The 25,479-nt window shown below is 33.3% G+C and overlaps 1 protein-coding gene across 3 annotated transcripts in view; it reads left to right on the top strand.

The window, feature by feature from the left end:
• Positions 1-411: 411 nt before the first annotated feature.
• LOC147073853 (uncharacterized) overlaps positions 412-25,479 on the top strand; it is a 185,545-nt gene continuing 160,477 nt past the window's right edge. Inside the window, exon 1 of one of the 3 annotated variants that reach the window (XM_085944932.1) lies at positions 412-842. In XM_085944932.1, the coding sequence (XP_085801058.1) occupies positions 830-842 (13 nt within the window). In that variant the 5' untranslated portion in view covers positions 412-829. Of the gene's footprint in view, positions 843-19,368; positions 19,684-25,479 lie in introns of those variants that run through there. The other 2 variants (XM_085944933.1, XM_085944930.1) reach the window with 2 other exon arrangements.

Below are 25,479 nucleotides of genomic sequence, written 5' to 3'. Positions count from 1 at the left end.
TAAGAAAAATGCTAAGTTGGCAACGCTGCTGGCCTGTACCTACAACATACAACTTTTCCGTTCGATCGTACACAACGCAAGTATGTATCTACCAAATAAAGTAATATACCTATTTCTTATTATGTATAAGTTTTGTCTGCCGTTAAAAGCTTAAATAATAATAATTGTATTCATTTATGTTAATATGCGATGAACTAATTTATGCGGTATCTCATCAACATAAGAATTAAATATGTTATAGATAAGGAGTGCTTCTGTAAAAATTACCAGCTACTTCGCGGGAAAACATGTTTCTTATTTCGCAATTTTCTTCACCGCAAGTCATCTTCATATCTGAAAACAAATATCCAACTCTCATATTATCTTGTACAAATATGCTGTAAAATATAGAATAATGCATACATATGTAGTTAGATTCGTTTTATTCTTCAAACAGAGCGTTAGTAACGTCAAAGATTTATATTACTATTCAAAAAAGAACGTTGCATAAATTAGTTATCAAAATGTAGCAATTTTTCTCCCATTTTACTTATCGGAAAATCTTAATAATCAATTCATCTACTCTTCGATTATCGCTTGGCTTACGGTTTTTCCAATGGGATAAGTTTTCAGTTTATTCTACATTTTATAAATATAGTGAACGTAGTTGTAGTTGAGTAGTAATCCTATTGTTTTTTTGTATGCAAGTTTAACGGAAAAATCACAATAAATCGGAACCAAATGGGTTAAAATAAAGTACACCAATTAAAAAATATTTCTAACATCTGTGCTATAACATCACTTCACCTATGAAGAAAACTCATAGGTGTATTTACACTGCTGAAAAATCATGGATTCACTCGGTGAGTTTTATACAATCATTATAATACTTCGATGATTTTTTTGCATTACAGATGGTTTAATGGTAGATTTTTGTTAGGTACATAATTTAATAACGTATATTTTTATTAACCTAACATAATTAAATATACAAATATATTGTAAAGGATTCAATGTCTACCAAATCAGATAATACCTAATATACATACAATTTTATTCTAATGTATAGGGTTGAATATAATATTTTATTAAAATAGTGAAATGGTGCAATTATCTTATATTGTTTACACGATCATAAATCGTCCGGTGCTTGAATTTAAAACTAAACTCATCACAGTATAAAAAGTATTGAATGGTATGTCGAATGTTAGTATGTGGCGCCAGTGGCGCACCCAGGAATTATTATTGGGGGGGGGCCCAAGAAGTAGAATGTAAATTAGTCCCATAGGCTCTTTTTCTTCTTCATATAAATATTTTTACATATTTTCACAATACATGGCGATATACATAGGGACATTTTCAACTAGTTGAAAATGTCCCTCTGAGGCGGACGAAACCGGTCCTAATCTATTTAATAAAAGTAGAATAAGTACTAAAAAAAAAATTACGTTTTATTAAATTAAAACAACAATACAATATTTATTCCGAATTCCACCGAAAAAAATGTTCTTTTGATTTACACCACCACCGTAGTGGGTGTAGTCGTTCTTTTCGCAGAATGTTGCAGATTTTTGGTATTTTAATATTTAGGTTCCAACATATTAATTGAAAATGGACAAAAAAGTATTATTGCCTTTAAATTATACACAACCTACTCAATACAACACAGCCTTATATCTCGTTTATCGGTCTTTTGTCTATTGCACTCGGTGTACCTACACCATGGCCCCCACATCCTGAAACGGGCCCTCAGGCTAAGGCAGTGGTCGGCAAACTGCGACTCTTTGGCCCTTTGAGTGCGGCTCTGCCACAGATGCTCTCTGTCAAAGAAAATGGAAGAGGATAACTATAAATGTAATGTTGAGTAGACCGAGACTTCGCGTTTATTCAAAACTTAAATGGCTTCCCGACCTGTATTTATGTGTAGGGAAAAATTGACGCATTCAAATTTAGAGAGATACTACAACTAAAAACTAGTAATTTTGCGCTAAATATTCTGTCGATGATGCAAGGAAGAAAGCAGCTGAGGAGAAGAGTCAAGAAAAATAAAGTTCTGTATTTAATTAGGTACTGAATAAAATCTTTCAACAATGTTAATATTGCAAGTTTTGTGGTTAGTAGAAAGATTTCCAAGAGAGGAAATCAAGAGTAAATTGAGAAATCGATTTATTGATGAGAACCTGGAATCGTGCTTAAAATTAAATCAACAACATACGAACCTGTCTTACCCAAACTTTACAAGGAGATGCAAGGCCATTATTCACATTGAAATTGTCAGTCATTGTCATGATTCAATTGTATGGATACCTTACTTACAATTTAATTTTTATTAATAAATAAGATCATTATTACGTATGATATTCAGTTTTATTCAGTGTACCTACCTATAATTTAATTAGGACTTTAACTAAACTACCTACGTATATAATTTAAGTTTAAGAAATTTGGCTCTCAAAAGAAATCTCAATCGTTGTACTGTTGATATTTGGCTCTATTGACTAATGAGTTTGCCGACCACTGGGCTAGGGTATTTGACGGGCCCCCTATCCACCGCTTAGATTAAAGGCAGTGTGAAACACTACATTAACGTTTTTCAAATTGTGTTTTAGTTCAAATTGAGGGTACTTATACAGTGGATTATTGGCGATTTTCAGTACGTCATCTACTTTAATAATGGAGCTGTCGACACATAATAATCAGAAAATATATTGGATATTTATGTAAATTAAAATGTTCATAGTCATGAAGTATAATAGCGCCGCAGGCGACTTTTTTTACTATTAAAGCTAATTTATGATATGTGTTTATCTCACTTATCTGGTCAACCCGACACGCCGGGCCCCCCACAGCCCGGGCCCCCAGGCTAGACCTGTCAACCCTCCCCAGCCATGACCTATATCACTCCGGAATTCCTGATATATTCCTGATGAAAAACCTGATATTAGTGTTTCGAAATTTTTGTATTAGAAATTAAAATCTAAGAAATTTTACTAAAAAGGGTGCTGGAGAATTACAAAACATTTTTTGCAGTGTTGTTTGTCTAAGCCCAAGGTATAGTTTATTGGCTTTCGATTTCAATATGTAAAATCATTCTGATGATTTTCATATTTTGGGGGGGGCCAAGGCCCCCTGGCCCCCTCCCTGGGTGCGCTACTGTGTGGCGCCCTCACTTAGCGGACAACTTATACTGGTGGATTTTATAGTAGTTCTTTACGATTGTATTGGCTCTTCTTATCGGTCAATCCTTCACGGTTGAGGATCGTAACCAGCCAACATATAGTCGTATGTACTTCATAATATAATGGTTAAAAGCAGTGCTTCCCCCTAGAATAAAAAGACGTATACATATACTATTATATACTACATATATTTTTAACAAAGAAGCGCACGTTTAGCTCCATTATTCGAAATATTTAAACAGTAGAGCAACGGGGATACGGCGTATCCTTGTAAAAAAAGTACACATTAAATGTGCTTTTAAACGATCAATTTTGATGTCCGATCAGTCTCCGTTTCAGTCGAAATGTCAATTAAACTGAAGTGGCCGACTGAAACCGAAACAGAGACGAGACAAGATGAGTTTTGATTTGATATAAATAAAAAGGATTTCAAGTTATACACATTTATATTTTTTATAAAAATCGATGTTTTTTAAAATAGATATAAAAAATATTAAAACTATGAATTAGTCAAAAATCTAAACGGTAAAAAATTTAAAACCTAATAAACTAAATTTTAATAATAAATATAACCATAAAAATAATGTAATAGTAACGTAACCTATGTACCAAATATGTGACAAATTTATCTTTGACTTATATTATTTTTAATGTTTTCAGATACATATTTATTAATTAATACAGTTGAAATTGTAAATTATCAAAAAAAATCTCAAATTGCAAGCTTCGTATTTTTCCGCTAGGTTCTCTCATACTTATTTGTTTTCATTGAACTAAGAATACAATTTGAAGATGGTGCTGGTTAGTTTTTAAAATTTAATTAAACCATGCCTAACCCAAACCATCATAGATTAGGTACTCCTTATTTTTAGTGACTTTCAAACAAATGAAATGTGACAAAAAAGTTACTTACATTTTACGTATTAGTACCAATAAATACGACTATACAATAATATAGGTTGCCTAATAATTAAATATGCATGAATAATTAAATAACGTGTACATTTAATTTAGACTTATGTATGACTGATTGTGATTATGAAGACTTTAGTATTATTGTTTTATTTTTCCTGTTATCTACAATCATAAACAATATGTCTTATCAATTCTTTAGACGTTTTGCTTTGGTTATCCTGTACTGAGTAATATTTAAGTAATTAATACAATCTCAAGGTTTTGCACAAGCGTACATATTTGTATAAACAACAGGTAAAACGTGTACCTACTCGTCAAACTGATAAATAATTACATATTCTATGTACGCTTCCATGAATGCAAGAAACCAATTAAATGTGCAGCAGGCACTGGCGAAAAATACCCTTGGCGTGGCCTAATATCTGACTCATGGCTGGGGGTTGACAGGGCCCTAGCATGGGGGCCCGGCGAGACGAGTCGACCAGATAAGTGAGATAAACACACATCACAAATTTGCTTCACTAATAAATAATAAGTCGCCTGCGCGCTTTTTCCTTCAATAATATTATTATTTAAATTTACGTGGTTGTACGATACAATTTTTAATTGTGTATCAATACTCGACAGCTTCATAATTCAAATGGATGTATTATAATATACAAAAAAAAACACTGAATAATATTACACATTAATTTTACCGCGTACACCATTTGGGTAACGCTACTGTAGAGCGTCACACTGCCTTTATCCATAGCGATATGTAGGGGGGGGGGGGGGGGCGCTAAGGATCCTGGGCTGGGGGCCCGCTTCAGGATGTGAGGGCCATGATCTGACTATGTACTTATGTACTTACTTTTCTGAGAAATAGCATTGTTATTATTAATTGCACTTCACGACCAGCCACCTCCAACGTAGATCTATACTTATATTTTTTCCCCCGATTTGAATGACTGATTGAATAGCCGAACATCTGGAGATGCTTTTCCACTCAGTTCAGTCACCGGAGTCGTGATCTTTCAGCGCTAGGTCCTTCTTCCGTCTTTGTCGATTGTTTCGATGACGATTATGCATAATTTATTTATGTACTCCGCCCCGCGGAGTCTTTGGGGTTTAAGCTTCATGTACCTATAGTTCATGATTAAAGCATCCTTACATTAAGCGCCGGCTAGACGCTCATCTTTTACCACAAACTTACCTACGTAAACCGGTTTGTATTGGGAAACCCGTGTTTATGGACGGGAAAACTGTAGCTCGCGCAAACCGAAAAGCGCTGTAAAAGTGTTACCGCGCAGGCAATTCGCTGCCGCCCAGCCGGTGCATTAAGGCTGTACATTAATAATGAAATGCATAGGTCATGTAAGACTACAGGGGAATCATTCTGATGCTTCCCGCTGGGACAACTCTCTTTCGAATGCAAGCATAGCGTCGTTTGGTACGCAATGTTTTTGAAATTAGTCCAGGCGCTGACCGACTTTTCGTATACATAATATGCGGAACGCATTCTGACAATTGATTGATTTGTCCTTAACTACAATAGTCTCTCCTTTAAAGACACATAATGATAACCACCTTCATCATCAGATACACCAACCTGATCACTAAACTCTGTGAACTGTAAGCTCATTAGTGCTTCATATGCAAGTGTATATGCTCCGGTGCTCGTATATCTGCAATCAATTGCATACCTAATATGTGGTATGTTTATAGACACACACTACTAAATTAGTCAGTCGAATCCAGCAATGATCCCAAGAATCGATAATTTTGAACACATTGTAATTCTACTACCGACTATTTTTTATTTTTCCAAAGGGAACGAACCGTCCTGCGACCGTGCTGATGGCATTGTAAAAATTACTGCATTTCCAATCGATCCGTGCTTTGTTCTTACTTGTCTTTTATTGAATTTTAAAAAAATATTATTACCTCAATAAAAAAAAAAATACCACTAATGTGTCCTGGCAACATCGATATTATATATCTTTGTGACCTCTAGAACTTATATAAATATTGTCAGAATGCGTTCCGCATATTATGTATACGATAAGTCTACCCGCGCCTGGTCTATATAAAACCATCGATCAAACGAATAAAAACAATGACACATAAAGGAATTCCCACTTTGTGCGGAGTTCGTAATTAATAATTATACACTCGGAGAAAATACTAGTGTCATATTTTAATTATTAATAATGTATCGCCCAGTGGCGGAACAAGGGGAGTGCGAACGGGGCAGCCGTCCTGGGCGTAGGCTATAGGTTGGGTCGCAGAAGTGGAGTTTCGTTGAACGTGTAAGAATAAAAAGTGTAGGTACGGAAAACTTCACGCTGAAATGACCAAATAATGGTGAGACCAATAATTATTCTTCTTCTGATTCTGATAACACGTAACGTTTCATTAATTGTTCAGCCCATTCGCCCAGCCCATCTCTATACTCTATAGTTTATATGAAAATTCATTTCATTTATATTGCCTTAATATTTGATTTTTATACTAACAAAAAAACAGGGATCTTGTTATTATTTTCAGTTTTTGGAAGCCGTACATTATTTTGAAAGTACTCAATTATTTAAACCTGTTAATGAAAACCTAACACATTTGAACTTAGTATTTATATATAGGTGGTAAGTATGTATATGTACAAGTTTTGCATTACGTAAGGGCAGTAATGTCCCGTTGGAGTAGGCTGATTGAGTGTCGCTTGGAGGCGGCAGTTACTCAAAGGGCAGCAAATCGAGGAGAATCATTAATATATAGAAATAGCTACCTATACTTAGCAATAACAGAAATATTTTTCCATTCAAAAATTCGGCTCACTGGTTGGAAACAAAATGTTTTAATTAGGTAGGTACTATACAAATTTTAGCAGGACTTTTTTGGCGGGTTCGGGATGTCTAGTTTACTTCCGTTGTTCTTGGATGACACGTTCTTGGTGAACAGCAATAACACGTGGAGATTTGAGAATTATTTTTGAATTATAGGTAGGTACATAGGTACCTACTTACTTAATTTAAAATTTATCTAAGTATGTTTGCCAGTCACTCGCGAGTTTTGGAAGTTGTCAGGTATATTTTTGAATGTACCTTTTTGAAACCGTAGACTCGCAATATTGTCTATTGAAACAGGGATGGCATTTAAATTAGATTTAATGGTATATATCTTATTAGTAATGTATCTATACAACACATTTCTTAGATATTGGAGTCATGAAAGATGATAAAAAATACTGTACTTATAAAAAAATGTGGCTCCATTTTGGCACTGCCTAGGGGCGGCATTTTGTCTAGGGACGTCACTGCGTAAGGGGCACATTTTTTGTTACCACCCCGTCGTTAAAATGCACTCTTACGCCCCAGGTCTTATCTATTTAATTTTTAAGTTGTTTAGTTAAATATTATTACGATATTGCGAAGCACATTTTTAATAGCTATTTCATTTGAAAGTTCTTTAAAAAAAAACCTGTGAACATTAATATTGATTAGGTACGAAAAAGCCTAGACCGGAACGACCTAGAGGCCTCTGGACCGATGAAATGATAAAGTTCTGCTGAAATATGTGGCAACGCAATGAACAGGACCGAGAGAAGTGGAATCAGCTTGGAGAGGTCTTCATCCAGCAGTGGATAGATTCAGGCTGATGATGATGATGACGAAAAATATTTAGCTTCCATTCGCATTAATAATAAATATCTTGCGAAAGATTCCTATTTTCTTTTATACATTAGCCATTAGCTGATGTATGTTATTTTTTGCAGTACATTGAAGTTTCTACATACAATTATTATACATAACCCATACGCCCCAGAAAACAGCTTATTAAAACGGAATATTACGGTAAATATTATCTTAATGCTTTTCTGCTGTATGACATTGTGTATAGTAAACATTGTTTCCAGTGACAGACACTTTCAAAATATAATGATTATCATAGTAGGTATTAGGGAATCCAATCCCGAGCCAAAATTCTGATCCCGGGATTTCGGGATTACAATTTGACAATCCCGGGATCCCGGGACTGGTCCCGGGATTGGCATTTTTTTCCATTGTTAATATAATTTTTTTATATTTACAAATAACATTGATAAAATCGGTCAAAAATAAATCTAGTATAATTTATACTATTTAAGACATTTATTGTTAATATTGTATACGTTCAATCTTGGAAATATACAAGTTTAATGGAGTAAATAATATTGTAACATAAATAATAATGTGAATTTAATATAAGATTGCTGTTTCTGATAGTAAAGACATAATGAATGGATTAGCGAGATTTAATATAGTAAAGCAAATAATCATGGCGTACTTATGGCCTTTCCGCTTCATAAATCTAATTAGTCAGCCAAATATGAAACTGCCGTAAAACGTATGATATCATGGTGGAATTACAATCTTTCTCATTTTTAATAATTTATGTGAAAAAATAAAATGAATCGGCAACCTGCACATGAGTATAAATCAAACTTCATTCAAACTCAGTTTATTTCTAATGTAGTTATTTTTTATTAAAAGTATTTTTTCTGTTATATTTTCGCTTTTATTTTATTTTCCATAAAAATTGATAAAAAAATCAATCCCGAAATCCCGGGATTATGTTTATCAATCCCGGGATTCATAGGTATCGAAAATAGCTCAGGATCCCTGGATCCCAGGGTTGGAATCCCTAGTAGGTATATTATATTATTGACAGTAGCCCGGTACCCACTTGGCACCTACTCTTGCCGATCCTTTAGAATTTAGATACGAGTAGTTTAGATCCGGCAAACTCATTTGCGTGGTGGAAAAACAGCTTCGTCTGCTTAATGATTTTTCATAAATATTTTTAATTTTTATTCATCCGACTTTGCGGCATCTACCAATTCGGAAGTCTTGAGCAATAGCCCCTCCAGCCCATGGTAAATACGTATCTGCAGATCGCTACACTTTCTAGGTATATTATGCACTCAGTACATCAGTATCGTTCAACTAATGAACTAATGATAACTGGAGCAATTAATAAGAATTTGTTATGATATGCATATGACTATGAGGTTATGTTTGTTATTTATGAATTACAAAACAAAACTTTTTACTCTTATTAGTCATAAGTCATTGATACTTATTTGCAGCCTGATTGATTATTCTCTGTTTGCGTTTTCATAAACATACATCGCGTGATGTCACGTGACAATAAATGCTTCGTCGTGTTTTGCAGAATGAAAAATACATTGTATGCAAGTATGGTTACCAGTTTTAAGGTCTAAGCTTAATATTGTTATTGACCATACTGCTAAATGGGCTATAGCCGAGGCTCACTATTTAGTTAATCTGTGGCACGAAATGTAATGCATACAATTTAGTTAATATATGCAATCATAACCCTGAGCGTAAATTAAATTAAATTAAAAAAAGTAAATTAATTGATCAGGGGAAAAGTCTTTCTCCAGAGTGCTACATTTTTTTTCTTTTACGCAAAACCATTGCTCAACATAGATTATGTTTACTCTCGAATGTCAATAGAGTCTAAAATGATAATTATTGTAATTATTATTGTTTGTGATTTTTCGAACACGAAACCAAGAAGAGCATTCGGTACCTATGTTTTACTTTAAAAAAATGAGTCCTCTATCTGTATTACTCCAGGCATGGCCCCCACAAGGGGGGGGGGTCTAACAGGCCTCTAGCCTGGGGACCCGGGCTCAGGAAGGGCCCGGCGAGGCGAGTCGATCAGGGATAAGTAAGATATAAGTATATAAGATAAGATATGATAAATTTGCTTTAATAGTAAAAAAGTCACCTGCGACACTATCTTCCTTCAATAATTTTATTATTTAAAATGACGTGGTTGTACGATTTTTTTTTAATTGTGTGTACCTACTTACAAAAAAACACTAAAAATATACATATTAATTTTACCGCGTACACCATTATTTGAAAAACGCTACTGTGGAGCATCATGTAGAGGGGCCATGACCCCAGGGTCCCACTTCAATGTTAACTCCAGTTTTGTCTAAGTGGGTTAAATACAATCTATAAATAACTATGTGTATATTAATATATGAATTGCTCACGTGTGCATGTGAACCATGGACACTTAATGTAAGAGAAATTAAACAATACGAGTAGTGAAATATTTAATATATCATGGAAAGTTGTGGGTTGGTCATAACGCGTAGATCACAATAAACATAAACCAATGAATATGAAGGCAATGAAGAGTACGCGATTTGATACAGGTCGCCAAGAAGATGAAATAGACATGAGGCTCGGCAAGTGCCATACAGTGATACTCAAGGGGCCATAGGAACGCCCTAAAATCAACTGGATACAGTGAGATAGACCAACTCGTAGAGTTTAGTGAATGTACGTGGCATTGAAGAAGTATGGAATGAGAAGAGTGGAATGTCCTGGGGGAGTTATATAATACTTATGTAACTTAATTATTATAAATATATTGTATTCATAATAATATTATGTTAGTTAGAGCAATGGATAGGTTGGGGGCAGTGCTGTGTCTAAATATGTGCGAACAGTCGGAAAAATCAATAAACGATCGCGACTGTGGATACTGGCCGCGTCTTAAACTTAAAGTGTCGATCTTCATGATAAAATTTAATTTACTTAGTAATACTAACTCCATATTTATACAAACCAATCCACCAACGTAAAATTCTTAAAAAACCAAAAGCGGAAACTCCGTTTTTTCGAAAGCCTTTTTTTTTTAGATAAGTATATTGTTGTCTGACCCTCGGTACAAAGTTATCTAGTTTAGTTAAGAAATTATGATTCGCCATTTGAATAGGGGTGAACTTATTTATATTAGAACAATTTATTGATAACATTCGGATAAAGTATCCACAAAATAACATGTTGACATATTTTTTATTATTAATTTTATTGGGTTTCAACATCCGCAAACATAACTCTCCCCTCATTGAAAAAAAAATCAGAATATCCGTTTCCTGCTATCGAAAATCATAATTGTATCCGGTTTCCACCGACAGATGGCTCTCGTGTTCAACCACGAAGCCATATTGTTATTTTATTATCATGAAAACCGATTGCTTTGATTAAATACATTTTACAACAATATTACATCCTTATTAACAGAAATTAAATATAGATTAGTTAGGTATACAATATTTTCATTTATTATGTAGTTTCTGTATGCGTAAATATCGAAATAAAAGTATTGATTTCGGACATTAATATTTTGTTGACATTTGTATTGAAAATAGCATTTATTTTCATGGAGGTCGATGTAATAATTATTTCATTATAAATAATTGATATGAAGTACGCAGGTGAATGCATGTAATCTAAAATAATGATGTTTTTGTCAAGATTACGTCACACATTAATTAACGATTATCTATATCAGGATCTGGTGTCAGCAATCTTTTCAGGCCATAGGTCACTTTCAACTTGTAGTTTTAATAATGGTAAAGCAAAAGAAAATCGGTGTGTGTACTTATGTACACGCGTTAGAAGTTATACTTATTTGGCGTAACAAAACAAAAACAAAACTTGTGATAACCTAGATTCTTCGACTAGCTCTTAATTATCTTGTTAAATTACACACTCAAGATAAAGGACCGCTTATTGGAACGCCGTTGGTTTATTTCTATATACTTTAACTTATATTACTAAATTATATAATTATTTATAGTTGTTTTTATTTTTAAAGTAACAACTGCCACTATGACATTTAATAGTTTGTTTACGTAAGGAATTGCAAATGGCCGACAATAATAAATTCGCTGCCTAGCAACTCGGCCATCGTGGGGTTTAAAATTTTATTATGCTACCAAATTATCTATATCCAATTGAAAACTTGAGGTGCAAAGTCGAATTAAGTATAGTAATTAGACCATCTTCAGTCAGTCAAGAAGAAACCGTGGTAGAAAATGCTTATTTGCAAATGAGACTGTTATCGCTTTATTTTACGAAACTAATTTTATTATTATTAATAGGTATCTGATAATTTTTGGTAAGCATCGATAAACTGTTCTATATTTTTCACGATTAAAAGGCATTCTCCATTATGTTATATTTCCAAAATTTTTGTTTGTTCGTCATTGATATATTAAAGGGGTTCAAAAACATTCTTACTTCGTATACTTTTTTGTTTTTTCAAAAAATCGATAAAAATATTGATGAATATTCTGTTTTTTAAATATTCAGTAATCGCAACAAAAGTGCATCTTTATGTTTTCAACCGTTAAAACCGATTTAGAACAATATTTATTCTATAAGTACCTAGCTTTCAAAAAATATACGTAAGTACCACAAAATATACAGGCCGCAAAAATCACATTTTTCGCCGGCTCCCGACCCCTGTTCTATATCATAACATCGATCTATTTTTCATTGTTATTAATTATCAATGTAATTGTCATCGTGGGCAATTTTGGTAAGTTATTAATTTTATAATATATTGCCTTGTATTATCTAACATTTCATTATCGAGCGCATTACTAGATATCAGATGGATATGTTTATAATTATTATGAGGATTAAACGAGTAAGTAAAAAATATGTAGAAGTGAGCACAGCCAAGTGAGATAAACGCACATCGCAAAGTTGCCCTTATGGGGAAAAAAGATTTGAAGAGTATTAAATTTTTGAAATGTCTAGTTGTGTGATGCAATTTTTGATTATTGTATGTCGATAGTCGACAACTCCACAATTCAAATGGATTTATTCAACAATACAAAAAAATATCGTTCAAAATACACCGAATACCTTTAATTTTATCTGAAACAACATTTAAAAAACGATTCTGTGTAGTGCGTACTACTGCATTTACTTCTAGCGATGGGTAGGGGGCCCGCCAAAGATCCTGGCCTGAAGTCCCGCTTCAAGATGTGGGGGGCATGATTCTGAGTGTCTTTATTTGTGTTAAATTAAATTTTTATTACTTTCGTAGTATCGAGATTTTGAGTGGAAATAGCTAATACCTATTCACTAGCAATCAAGTTTTCATCAGCTTTGATGTAGATTTAAAAGAAAAGTCATACAAGAATGAGTTATTGATAGTCATTACAGAAAAAGTACTTAATTTAATAAATAGGTAATAAAACGAAATTATTAAATAATATTTTATTACAATGCTCGATTTGACATTAGTAGTGTATTTAATCAAATCGTAGGAATAAATAACAAAGCATTTAAAAATCATTTTTACACAATTTGAATATTAAACTTTATAATAGCGTGACTTTTTGTTAATATTGTAAAAAATAAAATTTAGAATTGCAAATTAAACGACGGCATTAAAATAAAATATTCCATGGAAACTTAAAAAAATGTACTTACTACTTATTTTCTTTTATTTCAAAAAAATACACAAAGATTCGTTAAATGCCTTTGTCACCAAACAGTATAATGATTTATTTAATTATGAATTTAGTAGAACAAACCGAATGGTAATGAAAACAGACCATTAAAAATATTATGTTAATATTCTTATCAAGTTAAAAAAAAATCAATAAGTAATTAAACAAAATATTTTATGATCCGACTATATACGAGGGTGGGTCAATAATTCCTTAGAAAAAAGCATTAAACAGTTTTTATTTTTGTATTTTTTTTTTTATTTCTCAACATAATCTCCTTGGAGCTCAATACACTTGGTTAGACGTTTCTCAATTTTTTTTAAACCGTCAGAAAAATAAGTTTTCGGAAGGTCCTCAAAATAAGCATTTGTCCGATCGATGACTTCTTCATTTGAAAAAAAACGTTGTCCACTTAGCCATTTTTTTAAGTTTGGGAAAAGGAAAAAGTCACTGGGGGCTAAATCTGGCGAATACGGTGGGTGGTCGACCAATTCGAACTTCAATTCTTCAATTTTAGCCATTGATCGTAAACATGTGTGAACACGGGCATTGTCCTGATGAAAGAGGATTTTTTTCCTGTTTAAATGAGGCCGTTTTTCTTCAATTTTGTTTTTTAGCTGGTCCAATAAATATGCATAATAATCCCCTGTTATTGTTTTTCCTTTTTCCAAATATTCAACGAAAATAATTCCACGTGCATCCCAAAATACAGTAGCCATAACCTTACCAGCTGATTTTACGGTTTTCGCCTTCTTTGGACATGGTTCGCCTTTCGCAATCCACTGCTTTGACTGTTCTTTCGTCTCGGGAGTATAGTGGTGTATCCATGTTTCATCTACAGTCACAAAGCGACGAAAAAATTCATCCGGATTGCGTTGCATGAGCGACAACAGGGCTTTAGAGGCCACCACCCTATTGCGTTTATTGTCGACTTTGAGCAAACGCGGCACCCATCTTGCAGAAATTTTTTTCATGCCCAATTTGTCATGTAAAATAGAAATGACGCTACCTTTTGAGATCCCTGTAACCTCAATTATCTCACTCAACTTTAATCTTCGGTCACTTAACACCATATCGTGGATTTTATTGATCATTTCTGGTGTAGTCGCCTCTACAGGACGTCCTGAGCGTGGTTCATCCTTTGTTGATGTACGACCACGTTTAAATTCATTTAACCAGTTATAAATAGTTGCAAGTGAAGGAGCAGATGTGCCGTGAACTAAATCCAACTCATTTTTTATTTCCTTTGCTGTTAACCCTTTTATATTAAAATGTTTAATAACAGCTCTAAACTCAATTTTCTCCATTTTTGTAAACAAGCAAATTTTTTTTGTCATTTTTTTTTTAAATGTACGAGAAACACACAACAACCCGACCAATCTGATTGAAACTTTGCAGCATACTGAATCGATAGTGCCGCTGCATGAAAACAAACCGCTTACAGTACTAGTCGCGCCACCTGTCGGCTTTTATAAGGACTTATTGACCCACCCTCGTAGAATAAATAAATTATAAAATATTAATTGTAATTCGTAATGTGAGACCATATTGTATTGTTTTTGCATGAAAGTTAGGTCATTCTGGTCATATTCATATTTGGGAATGGGACGACTGGCCTCCGGACAATTGGACGCCGCACTGTCGTAGACACGTATACAGATAGATAGTAGACGAGGTATTTTAATCAGTTTCTATCTACTACTTAGTAGTTTGAATTCATTTTACTCTTAACATAATGTATTCTTTATCGCGGATTGAGAATTACCATGCCTAAGGCATTATATAAAATAAAAAACTCTTTTTTCGTTCGAACTTAAACATATGCACAATTAAATCATTGTTTACGTCTGCATATGTACATTCTCACCAACTATTAAATCATGATATAATCATTTAAATATAAATAATAATATTGAATATATTTTTTAAAGTACATACCTATAAGTACCTAACGTCTATTTATTTTCGAATTCCGTGGCGTCCAGTTGTCCGGTGCCAAATCGTCCTAGACCCTCATATTTTTTATTTGCACCCTGTGCGCGCCAGTTCCGTCTGTCCATCGACACGATTCGCGCCTCCCACATGTAATCACTGAAGCGAGTATGTCGTTTTTGTGGCACCACTTTGCAGTGCAGGTGACTGAATGTCAGTAATGGCGATGTAATCCTTGAGGTTGAGCCACAAGGGAACAAAGGGTCGCATTGTCTGGCGGCATATATCCAAGCCATGCAAAGCGCCTCTTCGTGAGTCTAGTATTGGCAACATGTCAAGAAAATAAGCTAGATTGCAAAAAATGCTAGTTTTTCTTAAAATTAATGTCTAATAAGTAATAATTATCAACACTGTTTTTACGAGAACAAAGATTGAAGAAGAATTACTTATTTGTTTCACAACTAAAAAATATTGGTAAGATATATTTTGTTAGAGCAATTAATCTAGTGTAAAATTCTAGCTTTTTTTGAGAAGTTATAAGTTATACAGTGTTGAAACATATCATATTTAACGCAATACGCCAGATGCCAATTCGCAAACTAGATGCCGATTCGAAAATACTAGATCTGGCAACAAAAATGCTGTTGGCAATGCTGAGTAGATACCTACATATTATGTCCCACAGAACAGATAATAAATATAATTCCGATAGGCTATACTATTCAATACGCTACATTTTGATACAGGGTTTTGAATGTGTGAGTGTCATACGAAAATGAAACACGCATTATGCACGTGCAATAGTGTGTGTTGTACACCAATATTAAATGAGCGTCAATGCATAAACTGAGAGCAGTTGTCAGTATTCGACGTATGACGTATTTTTGACACGTGTGTAAGTTTATCCCGGATTTCTCCTAACTGGAGATCGGTTACCTGCTACTCCTTACCCGTTAGGTATTTATATTAGCAAGGATTGACGTGGCAGCTCACGAACTCAAATGTCTGTAACGCGTTTGTCCTACTAACCAATGATGAGGATTTATTATATGGAAATTGCGGACAGTCCCAAGCATTTTTACAACGTTTTTATTAGCTGAAACTTTTAGAATACATCAGAACACGATGCCAATGCATTCTTTTAATACGTTTAGCCATCTTTAAGCAGAATTGAATTCATTTTCAGTTAATTCTGTTTTGTATGGAAAGTTATTTCAGAAAAATCCGTAAAAAGTAAAAGACTATTATTTGTTGCTAAGGGGGTGGTCCTAGCAACTAAAGTATTACTATATAGGTGCGTTACTTTGGAAATCAAAATGAAATGTCAAAAAACCATTTTAGTATTCTACATTTGTTTGTTTGTTTTTTATTTACTTCATATCAAGTACAAGTTGGAGCATATTGGGCATTATAATTCAACAGAAAATTTAAAAACGTTGTATATAAAGAGTTCTTTCTATCTTGTAATTTTCTCAATACGTCATAGTTAGGTTATCTAGGAAAACTTAACCTTCCGAGGAAATTTATGAAGAAGATTTTTCATAAGATTCTGATATTCTTCGATCAGTCATGACATCACTGCTCTGTGTCGCGCTGATAAGTCGAGCGTTGACCACTGTCTCAGATTTTTAGGAGTGGGATTCTCATTTTTATTCTAGTGCCTTTATTCCACTGTGCCCACTGCGAGTGGAATGTATCGCGACAGGATACTTAATTGAGTTGTTATTACCTTGGCTACTCAAAGTAATTCTCTAGAGTAATCATTAATCAAGGTAACAACAACCCAACAATCCAAGCGCCATACATTCCACTCGCGGTGGGTACAATCGAATTAAGACACTGGATCACGATAATGAGTATATTTTTATAATAGTACAAAATAATAATAATTCACATATTACCTGTCCTCATCAATCCGTATTTTTAGTGAATGATCAATTGGGAATATCATCTTGAGATTCGAAGCAATGTTTTTTTTTGTCAAAGCTACTTATTGAAAGTATTCCTTTTAGAATAAGATGTGAGAGTTTTTTAGGGTATCCCGATGTGTCAATCAGTTTTTTTCTTTTCGGAATCAGGTTTACATATATTTTTATCAACATGCAATATAAAAAAATGCAAAATTGCATATCGTCTCTGTTCTGGCAGAACACACTAACTGGAGAATACTAGTTTTGAGTAATTTGACTTTGAAGTTGTTAAAATGTTTGAAATGGTCTATCACGTGAGTTTATTAAATAATCGTAAAAAGGATGACTTTAAAATAAAGACTGTTTATTTATTAAGAAGGTTTCCAGACGGTAAAGTTTGAAATAAGGAACATTTTGGTATAACTAACTCAATATGTCATTTTTTCGAACTAGTGTCTTCTGCCAGAACAGTGACGATATAAGGGTCATGGGTTTTTGAATGAAAAAAACACCTAAAACACAAAGCCCTAAAATGGAGGACTGTCTTCTATAACAAAGAACGTCTCTAGACAAAGTGCCGCCTTTAGAATGCCGCCCTCTTTCATTTATAGTTTCAAATTGTCGGAAAATTTCTTAGAGTAGAGTAGACACCTATTTTATTATTTATTTTCGGCTATGTTAAACAAACAAATAGGTACACCAAAAATCGTTAAAGTGACATATATTATGTACCATCAACTGAGAATTAGAGCATTAATTCCACGAAACTTACTCTCAAACAGTGGTAGTTTGAGGTACATGGAAGACTGTGACAGATTTAAAAGCACCCTTGTGATTTTTTTCGCAATTACAATACTACAATATATTGTATTATAATGATACAATACAATAATCGTTATGTTGTCTGGATTTTTATACTTCGATTATTTTTTCCAAGTAACATGTTGATACTTATACCTTTCTATCTTTCTACCCTTTCCGTTGTCGTGTTCGGAAACTTGTACGTATGCAGTTCGCCGTATCACACTTCACCATGAAATGTTGTATCGGAAATATATTTTACCGCGGAGCATTTAATTACTATTTAATTATCACATTTAAATAACATGCTAATTATATAAAACGGCCAACTAATGAGGGCACAACAGCTGTGCCGTCAGCGGTGAAAAGGTAGACCGTCCAACCTTTTTTGGGTCGTATAGTACTGACATAATTTCATGTCTAAATAAAACACGGTTCTTGTCGGCTTACACTTTACAGGAAGCCAACAGCAAATAATTTTTAAAAATAGCCGATATATTGGATTATTTGTTAGGTTAGGTTAGGTTGTCATTCTTGAATTCATGAATTTTGCCAAAATCAGCTATGAAAATTGAATTAATGTTCTTACTGAATCTAATAAAATTGGAGACCGTATAATATACGGTGAAATGTTTTACGTACAATTTACATATAACCTTAAATTTTTAGCGATTGTAGGACCCGTATGGCGGAGTATGCGTTTCGAGGTGTACACGGGGGGGGGGGTAAGTTGCTGCGACGTGTGGCTATCATGGGCGAACAGTCCAGATAAACACTGAATACTTCAAAAAACATTTAAAAACACGTCCACATAATCTCACTTCTACGTAAGTGGAATATAGCAATATCCGAATCGATTTAGTTGAACACATTTATTGCTCTCCCAATTATTGGCTACCAACGTTGGTTGTGAACTTTGGGAGAATAAAAAAGCTGATGCGTCCGATTTCTAAGATAATTATCTGGTACACACAGGTCAGTACTACATAAATGACAGAGTTTTCATTTTGTAATGTATATAAATCGGAAATAAAATAGATAGGATAATATGTAATCATTTCATACAAGCCACGTGGCCTGCATCGCTGTCTAGTCAGTAGTAATAAAAAACTCATGTGTAATATAATACATACGGTATATATATAAAATATATATACATGATTTTATAAGGTTTTTCCCGCTATGAAAGGAAAAATAGCTTACTTATCATTTTTTTACATGTTCCGTTATAAAGATTAAACTTATCATTAAGTTAAACATACTTTATATTGTGTTGAAATAAAACCTCGCGAGTAATAATACATTGTCAAGAGATTCGCGCTGTACATTTTTTCATCTGCGCAGTATTATCTATTATGCTGAGTGATGAACTTCTAATTGAGTCTAACTGACAAAACAAAACGTAATTTACCTGCAATTTTTATAGGGTATCTCATTGAAAACATGGACGTATTGAACGACACGAATGCATTTTAATTAATTTTACTGGTTATCACCGATTTCATCGCAGTTAATTTGATTTTAGTTAGTTGATGTAGTTTGTGAGTGGAGTGATAAATGTTTTATCTAACATCACGTGTTCAGAACAATCTAAAAATGGAAGGCATGTTTGAGGCTTCGAGATACGTGGAAGATCGTCATAGACACAATTGTAAGTGAACAATATATTGTATAACTAATAATTAATAATTATAATGACTCTTTTGTGGGATAGCTTCCATTCGCTATTATTATATTGTATAATATCTCCAAGAAAAAGTATTTTATGTTTACAGTATGTCTTTCCAACGGGACGATACCTCCAATCTAAATGCTATTTATATAGGTACCTAAAATTCTATATAATTTTATACTACGTTCTCTCTAATTATTTTTTGAATAATTAGTTTTTTGTAATATTTTTTTGCACTAATTTTGAGACATGGGTCTTTCATTCATGCTGTCAAACACCGAATTAGGTAGGCTCAGTGATTTTCGCACAGTTTCAAATATAATACGGAATTATTATATAAGGATTAAATTACAGTTTGTTGGAAATTAACATTTATATATGTACTTTTTAACTTATATTACGGCAATCAGTGTTGACACTAATGTAGCATTTTTGAATAGGTATTGTGCTTGTAAAATACGCAGCTGGCGTGGCGTTAAATCTAACGTTTTTCGACAACGCAGTCAGAATAAAATTTAATGCAAGGATATTTTACCAGATTTGCATGAAAACCAAAATGCTGGCCTTTTCTACGCCATGTCAATTTCGCATCTTAATTAAGTATTTTTTAGTTTTATAACGTATTTATTAGTTGCGAAACAATAAAATATTATTCTTCAATGATTTTTATCATGAAAAAATTGCCAAATTCGTGAAAATTTCCTACTATATCTGGGATATTTTTATGAATATTGGCAACATAGCTGGCAATTAGTCCTTAAAGATGTTGAAAAAATCTTCTTCAATAAAGAACACATAAATTTCAACAGCTTTAAGATGGTACTTGTAAATGTATGAAAATGTCAACAATAAATTGTACATAGTTGTACTGGGATAAAGGAGAATTAAATATAATATTGAAAATATGAATTTACTTATTTAAAAGTTTTCATTCTTTTCACGTTGCCGGTTAAAATATATTTTACAAACTATGTGCGTGTGAATTTACTTATGGCATTTAGAGTTAATTACTTATGTAGGTTTATACGAGTATATAAAAATCGAAAGTTTTGTTGCTTTCTATAAAACGACATCAAAAGGAGGCCGAGGAAAAGAAGTTTTTTAGTGACTTTTATTTCTTACTACTTTTAAACATTTTTCAATATTAAGTTTACTGAAACAAGTTAAAATACATAAACCAAATACACGTTATTTATCATTTGTAGTGAAATATATTAAATTTTATTTACAAGGAATACCTACCACCAGTTTTAATCTTGTATTATAATATACTTATTAATCGAAACAGCATAAAAACATTCATATTATTATAAAAATCCTTGAAAAAATCGTGGACCGTCTGTGACTCGATCTCACGTCTACCACAATCCAGATGAGAGCATAACCAATTAAACTACTAACTAAAATAGGTACTAACCATGTAAAAAATTCGTAACTACGCATCTGAGGTGTTTTCAAACATTATGTACTGTTAATAAATACCATCATTAGTATATTATTGGCAAGTACAAGTACGTCAAGACTAAAATTTGGAGAGATCATGACGCTATCTACGAATCAAAGTTAATAGTGTCATTCCTTTTATTTTAAATTACAGTAGTGATGTTTGCCATTATTGGCGGAATTTAAATGTGAATATTAAGTAGTTGTGATGGTTAATAAAATTCCTATGTCGCAGTACGTTAGCCTGTTCAATTTATTGTATTGTTGGTTGATTTCAATTTCGATTTTTTTTCTCGTCAGGTTGTTCACTCTGACGGAAAATTTTCAGGAAGTACTCCCTGTTGTGTGAAACAGCTCCTTTAATACCAATCCAGTGTCTTGTGTTGGGCAGACAAGATTGAATTAATAAATAAACTTATTTTTATATTCTAATGGATTCAAGCTCTGTACAATGAGCTTGAATCCATTAGAATTTTAATTCAAATTCCATCAAGTACCTTCGGTCGAAAGTATTAATATTATTTTAATGTTTTTAAATATGTATTATTACTAATTAGATTCTTCTTCTTATTGTGACATCCCCTAGCGGAGGTCGGCTACCATGAAGGCGATTTTATCTTTGTCGTCTGCTACCCGGAACAGTTCCGTGGAGGTGCACTCGTACCAATCACGGAGGTTCTTAAGCCACGAAATGCGGCGCCGTCCTCTGATACGCTTCCCATGGATCTTTCCTTGAATGACTAGTTGGGGAATGCTGTATTTTTGTCCTCTCATAATTTGGCCGAGGTACTGTAGTTTCCTGGTTTAAATTAGATATTAATTATATTAATTAGATATTCTGCAAAAAAAGGTTTCATTGCTACGACAAATACGTAGTTGTTATTTACCGTTTACTTATTATCGGAATATTAGTAATTAATTGGGTTTCAAAATCTGAACAAGTCACTCCATTTTACACAATATTCAATAATTATTCACTTCTCATTAGTGGCGGATTATTTAGAAATAAAATAAGATTTGTTTTGCAATTGAAAGGGCTCACCTATCGATAATGTGTGTAAATTGGAAACTTAGGCTGTGTCACGAAAAGTGAGTGATGACAATTAAAATAAATAACTGTCATAGTCAATGTTATAATATTGTGAACTGACTCGTTTACGAGGAATGGTTGTTAGATATTAGCCCAATGTTACACCCCCGTATGGTCCCCATTTGGGGATGTCTCTGTGTATCTGGAGAGGACCGAGTCGGTATCAAATCCAACAAATAGTAAAGCGCTGATTACGAAAATAAATAATAAATAATAGAGCCGGCAATGCCGTAGCTTATGACGGTTGAAAAATATTGCAACGTCGCCGCTCTCGTTGAAAGCGAAACACAAGATGGCGGGTAATATGCTGCAAACAGCCAAACAGTAAACACACACATTTCGTCCTCCGTAAAATAAATTATTAAAAATGTAACTATGATATAATATTAACGTAAATATACCTTGCCGTTTCCAAAAGAATTCCGGTGCGTTATTTGTTCACCTCCAAGTCCTAAGATCCAGACGAAAAACCAGAGAACAAAATAAAAGTGACAGCATGTTTTTCACTTTCAAAAATGGAGGGAAATGACACCAAGCTATTTGATCCTGTCACTCAAAAAATTAGTCCACCACGGGTCCACTTTATGAGTAGGATTCTTGAATATGCAATTATGAAGTTTCCTACAAGCTTGTTGCAAAGCGCATCCAGACGAAATATCTGCTCTTTTCCTTTCGTTAGTTCATCAAACGATTTGCCCTTTTCTTCTTTCACGAGGGATGGTTTTCAATCACGACATCCTGAAGAATTTGAATTTATATGCGACCGTCAATTACCTATGTGGTCGTAGTGCACTTTTAGCGAGGAGTGCGAGACTAATCAATGCACTCCCTAGAGAAATATACATGTTTACTAATGTGGCATATATTTTGTTTTTGAAATTTAATTTATTGTTAAACATTATTTTAAAGCAATATTAGTTAAAGAGTAAATACACAAATTCTGAAGTACACAGAAGTACTACTAAGTAAACACTATTTCACGAATTTATAAAACAACGTTTATCTAAATTCATCCTCATGTAGATGGAATATATATGAACACAGTTGTTGCCCACCGAATTGGCATTGCCAATAGCAGGTTAGTTCTGCACATTGGGAGAAAAAACAACTTATGTTCTCGACTTCTAAGATACACATCTCAGGGACACACATATCAACACTACCAAGAATGGCAGTGTTTGCATTTACACTGCATACAAGTCTGAAAAAGTACGTGGCCATAAAGATCTGTTCTGACTTTTTGACTTCAGTATGTCAACTCATCTAAGAGAAAGTTAGTTGGATAAAACCATGGATAATATCCTAAGATATGGATAATATAATAAGTACATGAGACTTAAGAATTTATTCTGAACCCCCTCTACCGTAAGGTGGTACGTTAACAGGGCTCGAAACGGACCGGAACGCACCGGAGCGCCGTTCCGGTTCGTAAAATCGACAAAGTTATCGCTCCGTCTCGTGAAAATATTAATTTGACTGTCTGTGCTAGATATTGCAAATAATAAAAAAAAATAACACTTATTTTTATAAACACATTTACAATTAATGTAGTATAGTATAATATAGTTGATATTTTCGTAAAACTATCGAGCTCTCTGGTTCGTAAAAGTTTCCATTTCGAGCGCTGTACGTCAACTGATGTGGTGCCTAAACAATAGAGCCACTCTCAAGCCTTCTTCGAACTAAGGAATTATAAAAGAATTTTGAAAACCGTAACATCCGAAAAGACGCAAGAACTTCGCAAAACGAATACAGTTGTAGCGCCTTTTTACAAATGGTAACCATATGGCCACTAAATGTGAATTTAATGTCAAACGTAATACCAAGATCCCTTACAGATGATATTCACGAGAGAATTCTGGCATGCATCGAATATTTGAAAACCACCCGCGAATACAAAAGATTTCATTTATCGATAATGAAGTCCAGTTTGTTACATCTGCCCAAATCTAATATTTATTATATACTTATATTAAGTTAGACCATCCAAGGTGATGTATTGACTTATCAAATCAGATGATTAAATATTATAAAATTTAGTTATAAATACCCGTGTAATGATACTTTCTCTTCAATTTTATACGTAATTTTATACATAATTGTGTACGTACGTAGTTTATGTAAATAAAGCAACATACTTAAAACCAGAACACCAGCCACCATTTTGTTATTAGGGCTACCAACGGAAGAAGAAAATAATAAACGTGTCCTCACGTTAAATCGTTCCATTCAAAAATCTAACTTCCATCCAGATTACTTACTAATTCTGAATGCTTATATTGCTCATCCTATATTCTAGATTCTAGACTCTGGAGTCCAAATTATTTGGATGTAAGTACATATGTACATATTGGTATACCTATATTTTGTTTTACTGCAATTAATAACAACATTTTTTATTAGCTGGCAAAATAGGTTTAAAAGTTGAAACTGTGTACGTTAATATAGGTGTTGTAGTACTGAAAATTTTAATAAAAGAATGACTGATGAGGTAGTAAATTTTCTAGGTACAACGGCATGCTATTTTTATAAAAATTATCACGAAAAACGTCACAATGACATTGTCGATTGGGGGTGAATCACAATTACAAGCATGGGCTATCAAATGTAAAATTGTCATTTTGTAAATATTAAAATAAACTGTAATGATTAATTACACAAATTCTCACGACGTCGACCTGAATATCGAAAGGGCACTGCAGTGTCACCGAGAAATATTGATTATGCGTTATTTTTACGAATTATTCTTTTTCAATTTTCAACCTAAACTTTTTTCATTGGTGGATACTGGATCTATATTATCGCATTTTTTACGGAATTAAAAAACAGTTGTAACTTACTGTTGTCCATTTATTGGAAAGTGGCAAAATTTATAAATTCAAAATAGTACTAATAAACGTAGAATATTACCATTTAAATTAATGAAAAAATAGTGTTGCCAATAGCATCATTTCACTGAATCATACTTGAAAGTTTTCACCAGGAAAGTGGACGGACAAGAGCAATCCTTTCAATCGATCGAATTGCGAATATTGAACTACACTCAGCGTTTTCCAAATGCGGTTCCATATTTTAAAATTAATAGTTCCGTGAAATAATAAACTTTAAAAAATTAAAGATATCTACATTTATATTTGTCACATGAAACAATTTTTGGATTTTTTGGGTCAGGTCACTTTTGCTGCACGTCTTGTGTATTAAACTGCCTTTGTCTACATTGTCGTACGTCCGTACAATCCTAC

Source organism: Rhyacophila brunnea, unplaced genomic scaffold, assembly GCF_057557595.1.
Source record: "Rhyacophila brunnea isolate RB1 unplaced genomic scaffold, BYU_Rbru_1.0 scaffold_17, whole genome shotgun sequence".
Taxonomy (NCBI): Eukaryota; Metazoa; Arthropoda; class Insecta; order Trichoptera; family Rhyacophilidae; genus Rhyacophila; species Rhyacophila brunnea.
Note: the sequence above shows the minus strand (reverse complement) of the source record. Positions and strands in the feature narration are given on the sequence as shown.